This window comes from Bombus huntii, chromosome 14 (genome assembly GCF_024542735.1).
Source record: "Bombus huntii isolate Logan2020A chromosome 14, iyBomHunt1.1, whole genome shotgun sequence".
NCBI classification, from domain to species: domain Eukaryota; kingdom Metazoa; phylum Arthropoda; class Insecta; order Hymenoptera; family Apidae; genus Bombus; species Bombus huntii.
Window position 1 is genome coordinate 5,467,098 of NC_066251.1, and position 15,084 is coordinate 5,482,181.

The following is a 15,084-nucleotide window of genomic DNA, read 5'->3' on the forward strand; positions in this document are numbered from 1 at the left end:
CGTTAAAGAAAAGACTGTAATTTATAAACGTTTACATAGGAGTGTACAAATTATAACACATAAATATTTACGCAATATATTATTTATTTCTTATTGGTATAACAAGTGTAAAAAAGGCAGAGATATAACATACTTCATTTATGTATCGTCAACATGAAATCGTCAAACATTTCATTTTCTGTAATTTAATTTAATAATACTGAAAATTATCCAACAACGTCCTGCGATGTGTATGCCACTACTCTAATGAAGTGCAAAAGTAAAATGCTTATTTAATCAATTTGAATTTCACTTCTTAAAAAGAGTTGAAAGCAAAGTTTAAAAAGTTGAAAATATTCTTTACTATTTAACTAGCTGTAGCATGTAACAATGTAGTTGTAACTTCATTAAGCTCATGGCATGAACGACTACTTCGGTGAATGATTTCAGGACTACTTAACATTAATGGTTCGTGCGACTTATCTCGTGTTATTTCCAACAGTTGTTGCGATGTTTTTTCTAAAAATAGAAAACAATTAAAAAATATAAATTTTCGTCCGATCATCTTATCTATATTAAGGTGGATATATTTATATTACCCTGGTGCGTCGATAATAAGTACGACAATTCATCCTGGGTAGAAATATATTGGAAATCTTCTCCACAAGCTCCTTTAAGTACAGCAATAACATCCGATCGTGGATTGTAAAAATATAGACCTTGTTTTCGATTGTTAAATTCATTTATCAATGTTGCTATTCCCTGTAATCAAAACTTATTACTATAGGTACCAGTTTATTACTTTACTATATAAAATCCTATTACTAAATTACTTACTTTTGCAGCAGTAAAATCAGCTCCTAAGATATATCTGCAGTCAACTACAACTGGAACTTGACAAGAACCTTGCTTTATACCGGCATTACCAACTGACTTTTTAATGAAGTCTACAGCTGGAAAATAAAGACTATTCCCTGGTGTTACTAAGAGATAGTCGGCCCCAGAGTTAGTCTAAAATGTACACAATTCATATACATTTAGAAATACATGATTATATAATTTTACTAAACGGTTTTTCATTTGTTACTAACTTTACACTTATCAACATGTATTGTAGGACGTGCAGAAGGATACAATAAGAACATAAGATTTGTGCCCACACCTAATAAGATTCCATACTCGACACCAATAATTAAGCAGAATAAGAAGGTAACAAACATTGGAATCAGATCTTTTTTGCTACTTCTCCATATGAGTTTTACAACTTGATATTCAATCATATATATTACTGCACATATAATAACTGCCGATAAGGAAGCTAGACAAATAATATTAATTTAGAGATATTAATACATAAAATATGAATAAAATAAGAAAAATGGCATTACCCTTTGGTATAAAGTAGAAGTAAGGAGTAAGTAGGCTGAGAGCTAGCAATATTAATATTCCAGTGTATAAACCACCCATTGGTGTTTTTACACCACTAGCATGATTCACTGCAGATCTACTGAAGGACCCAGTAACTGGCATTGCACTTGCGCAAGATCCAAGAACATTACAAATTCCTAAAGTAATTAGCTCTTGAGTGGCATCTACTTTACCACCATTTGCAAAAGCCTTTGCTATTGCTACATTCCCAAGGACACCAATTATAGGTACTAATGCTATAGATGCACCAAGTTCTGAACACATTTCAGTGAAACTTAAAGTCTCATTTTTTACTTGTGTAGAAAAAGGAGGCAATCCAAAAGATGGAAGACCAGATCTTACAGGACCAGTAAGGATGAATGGAGAACCATATTCAGTAGAATTTAATTTATAAGCAATGGTAGAACAGATTATAACAATGACAGCATTTCTAGCTGTTGATAATAACCATATCATTTTTATCAGTATCCTTTGATATTTAGTTGGTTTCTCGTTATTTGAACATAACTTGATGTCTTTCATTTTCTAAACAATAAAGACACCTTAATTTTCTCCTATAATTATTTAAATAATGTAACTAATAAATACTTACCCTAAATAATAACAGAATAGTAATACAAGAGAAACTCATCCCAGTATCCCACCAACTAATCTGATGAATGTGTTGTAACACTTTTGTTAAAGTATCTAAAAACCCTTGAGAGGAGATTTTTAATCCTAGAAGTCCCTTTAGCTGAGAAACAACAATTATAACAGATGTTGCAGAAGTAAAACCAACTGTGACTGGTATTGATATAAAATCTATAAGTACTCCTGGAAAACATTTTGCAGTTTAAAGTAAATATCAAATAATATTATACTGTACAAATATTTAATAATATAATGTAATTACCTAGCCGTAAGAAAGCCATCAGTATTTGTAAGCAACCACACAAAAATGCTAACAATACTGCAAAATCCGCATTTCTACCTTGGACATATTCATGAGTCATCAATGCCATAAGAGCTGTGGGTCCAATTGTGATATCCTTGCATGAACCAAATACTATATATACCATAGCTCCCATAAATGCAGAATAAAGACCATACTATAAAACACACACACATATATTTTGTTATTTTAAAAGTAACGAAATTAAAAAAATAAATTAATTGTAAATTTTTGTTCAAAGAATAATTATTTACCTGAGGTTCTAAGCCGGCTAAAGTGGCATAAGCAAGACCTTGCGGCATAACAGTGAGCCCGACGGTAATGCCAGCGATAGCATCGTTCAAAAATTTTTCGGAATTATAATTTGGTAACCATGCCGTAATAGGTATACGTTTTTTAACAAATTTATTTAATTGTCCGCCTTTTGAATGCCATTGTTTTTTATCTATTGCATCGAGAGCCATTGTAAATTATGTACCTTTATAAAAGATAGGAAGCCGGTTAATCTAGACACTAAACAGAATAATTTATTTTCTAATAATAATAGTAATCTTTACTTGAATGTCCAAAAAATAAATTATTTCGAATTATTTTTCAAATATACTCTTCAAATTCACAAAATTCTTACTGGTGGAAGCTGGGATTTTCACCGAAGCGCAGCTTCTTACGCTCACTAATGTTTTTCAAATGATTGTTGAGTTAGCATGAATTGTAATATCATAAGGCAACAGAAAAACTTATTTAGAACGTATTTAAATTATCGGTATTTTCATTTCACGATTTAACGAGGAACTGAAAGAAATCGAAGGCCTTTTGGTTGCTTATATACCCAGCCAGACAGTGCAAAATTTATCTCACGTTACCGAAGGAAAAATCTCGGCTAGCCTTCGTACTTTTTGCACCAATCGCCAACAATACTAATTCTTATTCGATGTAAAGTAAGAATATACGTATATTGATAATTTCAACGTTAAAGCAATTCCAAGTGCGATAATATAAATTCTCCGAAAAAACAGATTTATCTGTATCCATATAGAGATTTTGTTTTGTAAAAATTTAACGACAAAAATAATGATTAAATAAATGATAAATCAAATTTAGAAAACAAAAAAAATAACATGCCCTACTTTTTGAAAATAGAAGATATTATTTTCTGTTTTTTGTCAATATTTTAAAATATAACGAAACAATGATATCATTGTTAGCAATCGCACCATTATCATAATTATTCAACAATATTATACATGCGATACATATTTATCAACGATAACAACATATCTACAAAATGGCATTATTTTAATTTCACCGGTTTGTAAGGTTACAGTAACTATAGATGCTTTTTTTGCAATCTTACGTATCATTGACCACTTCTCCTATTCCGATACAATATTTCACAACATTCTTCTGATACCATTTAACTCCACCGACTTAATTAAAGGGCCATAGCTACTTGACCCTTTTCATTGACACAATCGGACACGCGTTAAAAAAGTATATAAAAGCGGTCATACGAATTTAATTTTTATATCTGTTTATTATATCAATATGAACTTTAAACATTATATGATTACAAACATTATATGAAAAGGAAATACATACCAATTATGTAGTACAGTGAATAAGATAACATACTTCTGTCGAATGCAACTGTTACAGGGCACACCGTTAATTATTATAAATTATTATATTTGTATGTGTCATTTTCTTGATAAAGATATTGATTGCCTATGAAACTGAGTATAACCTATTACAGGCTGTGAGTTAACACGATATCATAATTTTTACAACTTTATAACAAATTTACGTACAAATGGCAAATACATATGTACTACTTTCCCTACGACCACAACAAGATCGTATACGCGCCGAACACGATCTTATATAAACTGAGCCTGGGAATCGGCATTTCGATTGTTGGGGATGGTTCAGAGAGAAAGTGCAGTTCGCATATTTATCAATAGAGGGACTGCATTTCTACTGCAGTCGGTAATTTAGGGAGAACAAGTTAGGCTTGTCGTTTCATCGAGTGACAACCAATAAATTTCCAGTGTTTCGAAACGTCCTTCGAGGGGGGCATTATTTGAATTTCGAAAGCTTATTACGATTCTAAAATAACAAATTTTTCACATATACGATAATTATTATTAAGATAATCGAATGTCGTAGTACCGAAAAAATATGTACAATGAAAGGGCTATATAAACGAGACTTTTTTCTTATTCACTTCGAAAATTTTTCTTTCGTTTGCATTTACGCATCCTCCTGTCCATCAGTATTATGGCGTCCTTTACTGTGGTCGGTTGTTCCTCCTAATCTCTGTAAATTAAGTGGAAGAAAAACTTACGCTGCTAAAGTTTCTGGTTTAATGCTTTGGTTGCCGTCAGAAGATTAATTATACGGTAACCGGATAATTATCATTATCGTAGATGTAACCATCACATTATTTCCAAGTTTAACATTTAGATTGATGTCGTACTTATTCGATTTCAATTGCGTCGTAATTGTATTTATTGTAATTGTTTTTGATGTTCGCGTTAATTATGTATAACATGCGTTTGATACAAATTCATTGACCAAAGTGATTGTAATTTTTATCGTGCTTTTTGTATGTCGTCCGTAGGATAATTTCAGAATTTTTATGTGAAGTAACATATATCGAACGATTATTTTTTTGTTGTTTATTACTTCAAATTTGCTACTGATCTTAGCTCATTTAGCGAATATAATTTGTGTCAGTAGGACATGCGGGAAGGTATCGCCCATTGGCGATTCATTAGAGGTATAACGTGTTTAACTATTTACTCTACATATATTTTATTTTTAATATTTTGCATCGTCCCATTATTTTGTTTCACAATATTATTGATTGTGACTACCTACGTTCAATATTGAGATCGTACCTGTTATTCATATATCATTTACAATCTTATGAGCATGTATTCCTTTAATCCGAATTCTGAATAAAATAATGTATTATTTTTTTGTCAAGAATTATATTTTGTTTTTGTACCTAAATTTGTAATAGGTAGAATGGATTCCACTGATACAGATTTAGAAAAGAAATTTCATACAGAGCAGATGGCCTTAATCGGCAAGATGCATAATATGCAGTGGCTAAAAAGTAATTCTCAGTTATCAGGCCAGTACGTTTATATCTATTTCATATATTTTGGTTTATTTAGGTTTTCTTTATTTCTATATCATTTCATATTATTACTTTAATGGTTATTAGTATACCTTTTATTGTAAAAACTTTAATAAAATATATTTAAACAAGTGGGATGTTTTCTATTAATGTTACATTTAATTATACCGTTGAGTGCTATTGTGATGTCCTTTGTTATGCAATTAAAATTATAACCTTGTAAGCAAGTGATATTAATCAATAGTAAAATCTTTTACATCCAAAGAAAACATAAAATATTAGGAAATTATTCATAACCGTATTTCCTAATGTTCTGTATTCATCTTTTATATTATAGCATAAAGGCACTTCCAGATGGAAGAGAAACAGTAAATAATACACTCAAAAGTAAAGTAAATGAAGGAACACAAGAAAAAACTGAAGTTGTCTCAACTAACACTCTTTCAAACAGTCCTGAATTAAATAAGATTGATTCTATTTTAAATAAAGATATTAATGAAAACAATAATACTCTAAGCAAAGATACGTCTCAATCACCTTTAGAAATTGTTGATTTTTCTCAAAAAGATATGGAGACTGTTTGGAACAAAGATGTTAATGTAACTAATACACTATTTCCAAATTCACAATCGTTGGTAATGCAAAGACTGGATGAACAGGAGGTGATCAATACGTCTTTGACAGAGGATATTGTTACAGTTCAATTAGAACAATTTAGACTTAATGAAGAGGAAAATAATAAATCTGACAAATTACATAATGAAGCTGATAGCAAATGGTATGTAACAGATTAATTCAAGAACTTATTTTCTTTATTGTGAATTTCTCTATGTTGTATCTGTATTATTTATGTAATCAGGGATAATAGTCAGCATAATATATCTAACTTACCAAAGTCAGACAGTGATGTGGATAATCAAGTAAACTCAAAGCAGTGTCATGATAACAACAATAATAATGAAAAATCTAAAAGTCAGTTACCATTGGACACAAAGACAAGTATACAAAAGACAACTCAAAAAATTAATACTAAAAGATTGAATGATCAAAAGATTAAAAAACAATCAGGTGGGAATGAAATTTCTTAAACTGACTAGAATATCATTGTAAGGAATTTGCAGTAAAAAAATGTCTTCTGCTTGCAGGCTCTTTGAAAGAATCTTGGACTCCTTCGAAACAGACTTCTAAATCTAAAGATGACTTACTAAATTTATGTAATGATAATATAACTTCAACTTCTATGGATTCAAAAAAGGTAGCTGTAGGGACAAATCCTAAGCTTAATGATAAATATAGCAAAGTCAATAGTTACAATAAAAATTTAATCGTGGGTAAAGGAGCACGAGTGAAGGAGCAACAGTTTTTTAAACAACATTTTTCTACATTTAATGATAGTGGTAATAAAAGCCGATCCATAGAGGGATTAGATGAGAAAAGTAAATCTGTTGCAACAAAATTAAAACTAAGTAAAAATGAATCAGACAAAAAAAATAATGAAATAGATGACATAAAAAAATGTCATAAGATTCATGTAACGCGTACTCAATCATATAATGTCCACTATAATAGAAATAAATCTTTAATAAAGTCACAGCAACGATATTCAAAAAATGCAACTAAGCCAGAAGAAAATAGTTATATTAATAATTCATCTGGCTTTAATAACAGTATTAACGTGTCTAATTCAGCTGAGAACGTATCAAGAAAGAAGTGCGAAACTCAACAACCTTTAGTAAATAAACAAATTAGCAGTATACAGTCCAATCAGAATGTTTCTGGAAAAGGTACAAAGAATTCAAGTATTACAGAATGCAATATAAATGAAAGAAGTTTAATAAAGACAAATTCAGTATCAAACAAACGAAGTTACTCAAATTTAACTAATGCGAAGAACAACAATGAAAGAAATATTAAAGATGATCAAGCATACAATCAGAAATTTAAGAAAGATTCTAATATTTATAGGCGATCTTCCGGTATATTTCAGACGTTTATCAAGGATGTAAATGGGAAAATGAAAACAGATGATCATAAAAGGAATATTACAGATAATAACTTGACAAAAGATTATAGAGTAAATCGTATTAATTCAGCAGATACAAAGATGCGTTCTCAATCTGAAGGCTCAAAGATAACTGTATACTCACATAAGACAAGTAACGGTGCTAGTAATATAAAGACTGATGCATTAGATTCACCTGCTATAAATAATGTACAGTCTATAAAATCATTAAATTGTTTTCCAAGTAGTACCAAAGATTGCACAAGTATATATACGTCATGTCATACACCACAAGAATCACAGATTTCACAGGCTTCTTGTAATGAAACTGAAGTACAATTTGTGAAGACTGAACAAGAAGATACTAGTAATAATAATAGCAATAATAAAACAAGTACTAGTAATTCAGAGACGAAATCAGTTAAATTTTTAGATAACGTTCAGGAATTTAATATGGCACATCATTCTGTAACATCATATTCTGATAATTCTATGCATCAAAGCAAGCCTCCAGCAAATTCATTTTATTCTGATTTACAAAATACACCACATACAAATAATGCTCAACAAATTGAAAACCACCAAAATGTACAAAATAGGAGTTATTTCGATAATAATAATGCTCAATATAATAATACAACCAGCAGCAGTCAAAATAACGAACGAGATTTACATCTTATGGATTTAGTACATCAAAAACCAGAACAAACATCGCATATGTCACCACAAAGCATATTGCCACAGAATAATTCTAATCCACCTATCGCTATGGGAAATGGGTTGCCCTATCAGAATATGCCTGCTGTCTATCTAAATCATTATAATAATGCACAAACTGTACCAAGAAAAACAGCTGACAGTACAATCATCCCTCAAAATATATTAATTCCAAGTACCTCTTCTTACAGTATAGAAAACCAAAACATGTTGCAAACCGACCCTTCTAATATTCTAATGCATAATACTCAAACGTCAGTTCTACCACCATCAGGTTTTCATAATCATCCTATAACTACACAGCATAATCAGTGGAATTTGCCTCTTCCAGATATGTTTCTTTTTGGGAACGTGATAAATCCCGCCCATTCTTTGAACATCCCAATTCAGAATTCCAGACACATGTGCAACGCGGATTTCAACAACATCCAACAAACGAGTTACTTGCAACATCCGTTATTTTACGTTCCCCCAATGTGTATGCAAAGCTGGAATCCAATGATGCAGTATCCAGCACGATTATTCCAAAATCCACCATACAGCAATTGCACCACATTTCCAAATCAAGCATTACCACCGAACAATTTGACGGATTCTATGAATTGTTCTGTATCGACGTCCGTGCAGAGCAACTTGTATAAACATTTCCAGCCGATACAACCTCTGGAAAATGCTCCGAGCTTTTCTGTCCCTGTAAAACTTGACAATTATATGCAAAGTTGTAAAACGAACAGTGTCAGAATGAAGGCTAATACTGTGGATGTTCACATGAGAGCTAGTCAATATCGAGCATCTGTGCCAAATGAGTATCAAAATTGTTCTCAAGATAGTCAGCTGATGGTACCGTTCTCATACGCAGTTACAATGGATCCTATTGCGAAGAATGGTCCGTCGAATATGCACATGCAGGTGAATCAGAAATACGAGCCACGCGCTTTTAATTCTACCAGTTATCAAAGAATTCCAGAGACTTGCTCTACGTACCACACTAATCAGGACTCTAACAACAGGAAGGATGACGTATCGAAAAATAATTCCGAATGTATACCACCTATGGTATCACCAAAAGAATGTATGTATTACGGAATTAATTATTCGCGGAAGACTGACACTATGCAAAATTCATCCATACAGTCGGATATAAAATCCGTAACTTACAACATGCACGCTGTTAACGCGCAGCATTACATCCCTCATTTTCAAAAGAATACGACTTACCATGCATCTTCAAAAGAGCTTTCAACCAGGCTAAACGCGGGACGTAACATGCGCAAAACAATGGATCAGTAAGCCTAGAAAAACAGTGAACAGTACCATGCATATACACTTATTTCTTGTTTTCGATAGATAATTACAGTTATGCGGTACAAAAAAGGCGGTTGCACATTTACCTTACGATTTTTCATCTGTTTGTATCATCGTTATCTTTATATATGTATATGTATGTACATGTATGTATATCGTACAAGTCAGTTTTTTAATTAATCTAGATATAATATCACATACATCGTATTAGATGTCACGCACTATTAGAAGATAGTTTTCAAAGTTGAGAAGCTTTAAAAAGAAGTTTATATGATACTGCCATTTGTTGGAAATATTACGCGATAGTTCATCTTGTTTCCTAACGTAACAGTGTGAAAGTAGCAAATCTATTTTCTAGATTTCCTTCAGATATTTATATCCACCATGATTATTAGACATTGATGTTACTCGTTACTTGGATTCTATGTACTTTTAAAACAATAATCAAGCGCTTGTTACAAGACGTTTCACGTCGTGTAATTGGCGCGATACACGATGTGTAATTAGATGCAAATTTGCAAAACATTTTTTAAGTTCCTACTATCGAAAGTATTATGACGATTTAGGGTTTAGTTCGCATTACAAATATTTCCGTTCTTTCGTTTTCTTCTTGAATTCGATTCCTTAGTAGGTACATGTGATATCGTTACGATGATAATTTATGCTCTAATTGGTTACAGTGTTAAATAATTTCGTTTTTACGACCTAATATCGGCAAATAATTTTGTTTACTTCATTGTTTCTTTCTGTGTTATTTGGAGGCAAAGAATTTTATAATATATATATATTTTTGTTTAAATATTGCTTATATTGTTAAGAAATATCATATAGTTTATTTTTCGAGGACTTACAAGTTTTTACAAAATAAAACGTAAACTTGCCATATTTGGTAGATGTTATATATATATATATAAATATATTATAATCCCTTGACATATTCTGATATGCATTTATAACCACAGTATTATTCTTTCATCTGTATTATGAAATGCACGTGTCAATAGAATCTCTTTGAAATAGATAAAATAAAGTAATTTCTGATGAATTATATCATTGCTGGTCGATTCGTATATCTTTATAAAAAGTTAAAAAAAACTTGTGAATTATCATACGGTTCATATATACATCATAAACATGCGTTAATGTTCATTGCGATTTTATACGATATCGTTGATAGTCTTACAATTCAATTTCAATATTATATTATATATATATATATATATTAAAAAAACAAAAAAGGAACAAAAAAAGAGGAGCCTGTAGAAATTCCAAATATTTTGTTGAAGATTCAATTTTCTCTATTTAATTTTCATGCCTTAAATTTAGAGTTCGTTTCAAAGCTTCGTACTCGTTAGTTCACTTCTCGTGGCACTGATAGTTATCCCATTCGACATATCTATTACCTCTGCACCAATTTCTTTAGCTACTTTGGTCGTGCTCAATTCTTTCAAAATAGCTACGAGCTCGGCATCGGTATTGACCACATCGATCGTTTCTTTGGAGAGCGATTGGATACTTTGTACGATTTCCTTGGAAGGTCGTAGCATTATCAAGAAGTGATTCTGTTCCTTAAAGTCTCTCACTACCATATTTAATCCCTGTAAATGTTACAAATCGAGGAATTTGAACAAATTAACGAATTGTGTTCAAATCTGTCCTAGATCTTACATCTTTGAGCGATTGTTGAGCAATCGAGTTATATCTTTCCTCCATTATCATCGTAATATAAAAATTTCTGCTATTTTCTCTGTAAACGCGATAAAGAAAAAAGAAAAAAATATCTTTTTGTAACAAGGATGTGAAAGAAACTGGAGAAGGAGGCTCGAAGAAGTAAAATCCAGGCCAAATTCGTAATCCGCTATTTCAGATAATTGCACGTACATGCGCCGCAGTGAAATCAATTTTATCGATGTGCTTGCAATCTAGTACGACGATTTTCGTGTTCTTGAAGTTTTTCAGTAATTTATGATGATCATTAGCTAAGTTCTCTAACAGATATATCCTCAGGTAATCCACCGCTGGGAATAGCAACCCGGCGCTGGGACGCACGAGGATGTAATTTAACGTAGGAGTCTGCGGTGAGAAAGAAAATAAAATGGAGATATTTTTAAAACAATAGCGATCTCTTTATCAAGTCTTTGTCTATCATTGTTATGTACTTACATTTCTGTATTCGATATATATTGTCGGCCTGGCGTTGAAATAAATTAATATTGCCAGATCAATTGCCACTCCTATTAAAATTCCCAATTCAACACCGGCGAATAAACATGCGAAGAATGTTGTGAAAGTCGGGATCAGATCTCGTTCTGGAATCACATTTCCGAATTAGTATATTTTGAAATGGCTTATGACAATATTCATACATTTATCAACATTCTCCGAATGACTTTGATATAGCTCTGTAAGCTTTCATCCCATTGTAAGTTACAATTCTACTAATTTCATTTATTATTATTATTTTATATTAAGTTTGACTGATTTTTTTTTTACTCACTGCTGCATTTCCAAATAGGTCGTATCATTTTCACCTCGACCATGAATATCACCGCACAAACTATCACGGAACTTAAGGTCGCTCTTGGAATGTAATAGAAGTACGGTGTGAATAAGCTCAGAGCAAGAATGACTAGAATACCTATAATGGATACCTAATTTGCATCAAATATTCGCGAATGTTTATAATCGCGAACGTTTTATAGTTACCTGTGTAGATACCGCCCAAGGGCGTCCTTACACCGGAAGCATCGTTCACGGCGCTTCTGGAAAACGAACCAGTGACCGGCATGGAATGGAAAAATGATCCAACAACGTTGCACAGACCCAAAGTTAACATCTCCTGAGTAGCATCGAGCGACTTTCCTCGCGCTTTTGTTAAAAATATAATTAGCGTTTCGAAGAGCGTCGAGAGCTATCGGAAAATGAAATATCGCTTGGAAACTTACAAAACGCCTTCGCGATGGCAACATTCCCAATAATCGAGATCAAAGGAACGATTATGATACCGGTACCTAAATTTTTGCACATATCGAGGAAAGTTACGGTTTGATTTCCAACGTTTACCGAGAAAGGTGGTGGAGTAACGGAGGGTAGTCCGGCCTCGACGTGACCTGTAAGAATGAAAGGTGCTCCACCGCGATTTTCGAAGACGTACGACGCCACGGCGCATAGAATTACGACCAGGGCGTTTCTACCAGTTCCAAGGAACCAGATCAGTTTGCTTAAAATTTTATTCGAGACCTTGGCATCTTTGAGTATCTGGAACGAGAAGGAAATAAAAAAAAGTTGTACGAGTATGTATGACTGGCTCGTTTTTCTCGTTGATTTTCTGTCTTCTTTTTTCCTTTTTTACGTATTCACAGCGCACACGAACTCGTTTTGCTAGCGAATAGAGTCCATGGTGAATTACCTTCAAGGTTAATAGAATTAGAATGCAGCAGCAAGACAAGATCAGGTCAGGGATTCTGGTCCGGTGGATGTTGTTAACCAATTCCCGCCAAATCTCGATGAAACTTTCCCCGTGTATCTTCAAGCCTAGTAAACTCTTGATTTGACTGCAGGCGATAATTAGACTGGCGGCTGACGTGAATCCCGATACGACAGGCATGGAAACAAACTCCACCAGAAATCCCAGTCGAAGGATTCCGAGAACTATCGTAACGCTTCCTGACAAGAAACACAGGAGGATAGCGTACTCGGGAATACCTCTGGAATACCATAAGAGCAGAAATATTAAACGTTCGAACACAAACGAACCGTGATTGCCAAAGCTACAGAAATAATTTGGGACCTCGCGTTTCCGGGATCAAAGGACAAGAGCCAAGTGAAAGGCTATTCGTCAAAAGTTCCAAGTATTTTTAAACGTGATTCGTATGATAAAAGAAGGTACAATATTATTAAAGTAGGTGGATCTGAAGACTAAGGCTGAAAGGAAGTCGAAGTAAGATAACTGCATTTCAAAGGATAACAGCATCTTTCCAGTCGCTATTATATTATATGATGGCTCCAATTGTCTGCTATGATATACGCAAATTCAACCATTGTGTTAGTCAATTGAGATGGTTCATTCATAGGCTTGAATCTTAAATTAAGTCTAAAGGAATAATGTTTTCGCGAGATGCGTGGACAGCTTACCTCGCGTACGTGTATGTTAGCAAAGAGATCAACGCAGTTGGGCCAATATTAACTTCTCGGCAGGTACCAAAAATTATGTAAACGAAACTGCCAGCAAACGCGCTGTAAAGACCATATTGCGGCGTCAGACCTGCCAATCCAGCGTACGCGATCGCCTGAAATTATATCAAGCTTGTTCGAATCGGATCGGTCATGGGATCATGAAATAGACATCGCGAAACTTTGATAAGACTTTAATTCACGACGATAAGATCATGATCTTTGGAAAATACCTGTGGTATCAGGGTCAGGCCCACCGTGAAACCCGCAACCAGATCACCCAATGCATCCTTTGTTCTGTACAGGGGTAGCCAATTCAGAACAGGAATTCTGTTCTTCAATAACTTTTCGAAACTGAATCCAGTCATGTCACTAAAATTTTCTTCACCTCAGTCAGTCTTTCTTTGACCTGAACCAAACAATTTCAGCACATTTTAACTTGGAATCCTGAAAACACGATGCACTCCGGTGACTCGATTTGAATGGCAGACCACGGCGAAGGAAGAACTTTGATTTTGAGCTTCAATCGACTCTCCGTCGTACTCCATCGGCGTGTCTTCTTGCTATGCGAGCTGCATCGTCTCATTAATTGAACGCGTACCCCCTTTCCATTCAACGTCGACGAAATGAGCCGGCAATTAACGGATCTTCGAGTGACAATTAGTAAGTATAGCAAACGGTTTGACGTGCAAGGACACGATTTACAATCACCTGACCGGTGCTCACGTGAGAACGTTTAAACGTTAAGCACGTGATTCACCAATTTCTTCAGTTACCACGAATGTGCCACCTTAGTATTTTACTGCGCTGTTCACCATGTTCTTTCATTTCAGTTTCACTTTACTCTGTCACTGACAACGCATAAGTGATTCGCCATAAAATGCGAAAAAAAAAAAAAAGAAAATGGATGTCGACGGATGGAACGTTTCTTGGACAGAAGTAACCTACCGATTGATGTGTCGTCTTGTACCTGTTCTATACACTGATTGAATCTCCAGCTGTTTCACACGTGCCTGATTCTCCCACCATTGTGGTCTGGAACTGCTGATACGTCCGTCAGAATTCGAACGCATGCGTCGATCCTTCTCTAAATGGTCACTGGGTTTGGCAAACGCAGATTGTCGCTAATTTACCTAACAAATGTTGGGCGTTTTTTCCATCGCCCTATATCCGGATTTTCAGCATTCTTTTGAGCTTCCCGTTGGTTGTTCTCCATTCGGATAACCATCTGCTCTTCTCTTTATTTTTTGAACTAGCCCTTTTTGCACACATCCTGTATTTTATATAATTCATACTTATATTCAAATGCGATCATTTACATCTGGTCATTTAACATATTCGCAAATTTATTTGATTTTATCAAGAGATATTATGTAAGTATCATATGGAGGTCCTTTCATACGG

The 15,084-nt window shown here is 33.6% G+C and overlaps 3 protein-coding genes across 8 annotated transcripts; 1 reads left to right on the top strand and 2 right to left on the bottom strand.

Moving 5' to 3' along the window:
* Positions 1–64: 64 nt before the first annotated feature.
* LOC126873286 (sodium-independent sulfate anion transporter) lies at positions 65–4,265 on the bottom strand. 2 transcript variants are annotated; one of them, XM_050634007.1, is made up of 9 exons: positions 3,938–4,265; positions 2,593–2,816; positions 2,300–2,495; positions 2,000–2,220; positions 1,368–1,932; positions 1,071–1,297; positions 817–990; positions 579–741; positions 65–498 (listed from the first exon to the last, which is right to left on the bottom strand). In XM_050634007.1, exons 2-9 carry the CDS (start codon positions 2,800–2,802, stop codon positions 347–349), a joined length of 1,908 nt encoding a protein of 635 aa, XP_050489964.1. In that variant the 5' UTR covers positions 2,803–2,816; positions 3,938–4,265; the 3' UTR covers positions 65–346. The 2 variants fall into 2 exon arrangements, with proteins under 2 accessions (XP_050489964.1, XP_050489965.1); XM_050634008.1 differs by having other exon boundaries at positions 2,593–2,851.
* Positions 4,266–4,401: 136 nt separating this feature from the next.
* Positions 4,402–10,727, top strand: LOC126873281 (homeobox protein 2-like). Of its 5 annotated transcripts, none has more exons than XM_050633995.1 (5): positions 4,402–4,737; positions 5,364–5,481; positions 5,821–6,261; positions 6,343–6,551; positions 6,629–10,727. In XM_050633995.1, exons 2-5 carry the CDS (start codon positions 5,369–5,371, stop codon positions 9,490–9,492), a joined length of 3,627 nt encoding a protein of 1,208 aa, XP_050489952.1. In that variant the 5' UTR covers positions 4,402–4,737; positions 5,364–5,368; the 3' UTR covers positions 9,493–10,727. The 5 variants fall into 5 exon arrangements, with proteins under 5 accessions (XP_050489952.1, XP_050489953.1, XP_050489954.1 ...); XM_050633996.1 differs by having other exon boundaries at positions 5,368–5,481; XM_050633994.1 differs by lacking the exon at positions 4,402–4,737 and adding an exon at positions 4,748–5,117.
* LOC126873287 (sodium-independent sulfate anion transporter-like) lies at positions 10,313–14,990 on the bottom strand. The gene is made up of 9 exons (XM_050634009.1): positions 13,914–14,990; positions 13,642–13,796; positions 12,917–13,214; positions 12,453–12,765; positions 12,214–12,375; positions 12,005–12,145; positions 11,671–11,816; positions 11,389–11,580; positions 10,313–11,105 (listed from the first exon to the last, which is right to left on the bottom strand). Exons 1-9 carry the CDS (start codon positions 14,046–14,048, stop codon positions 10,842–10,844), a joined length of 1,806 nt encoding a protein of 601 aa, XP_050489966.1. The 5' UTR covers positions 14,049–14,990; the 3' UTR covers positions 10,313–10,841.
* Between the last annotated feature and the right edge of the window lie 94 nt (positions 14,991–15,084).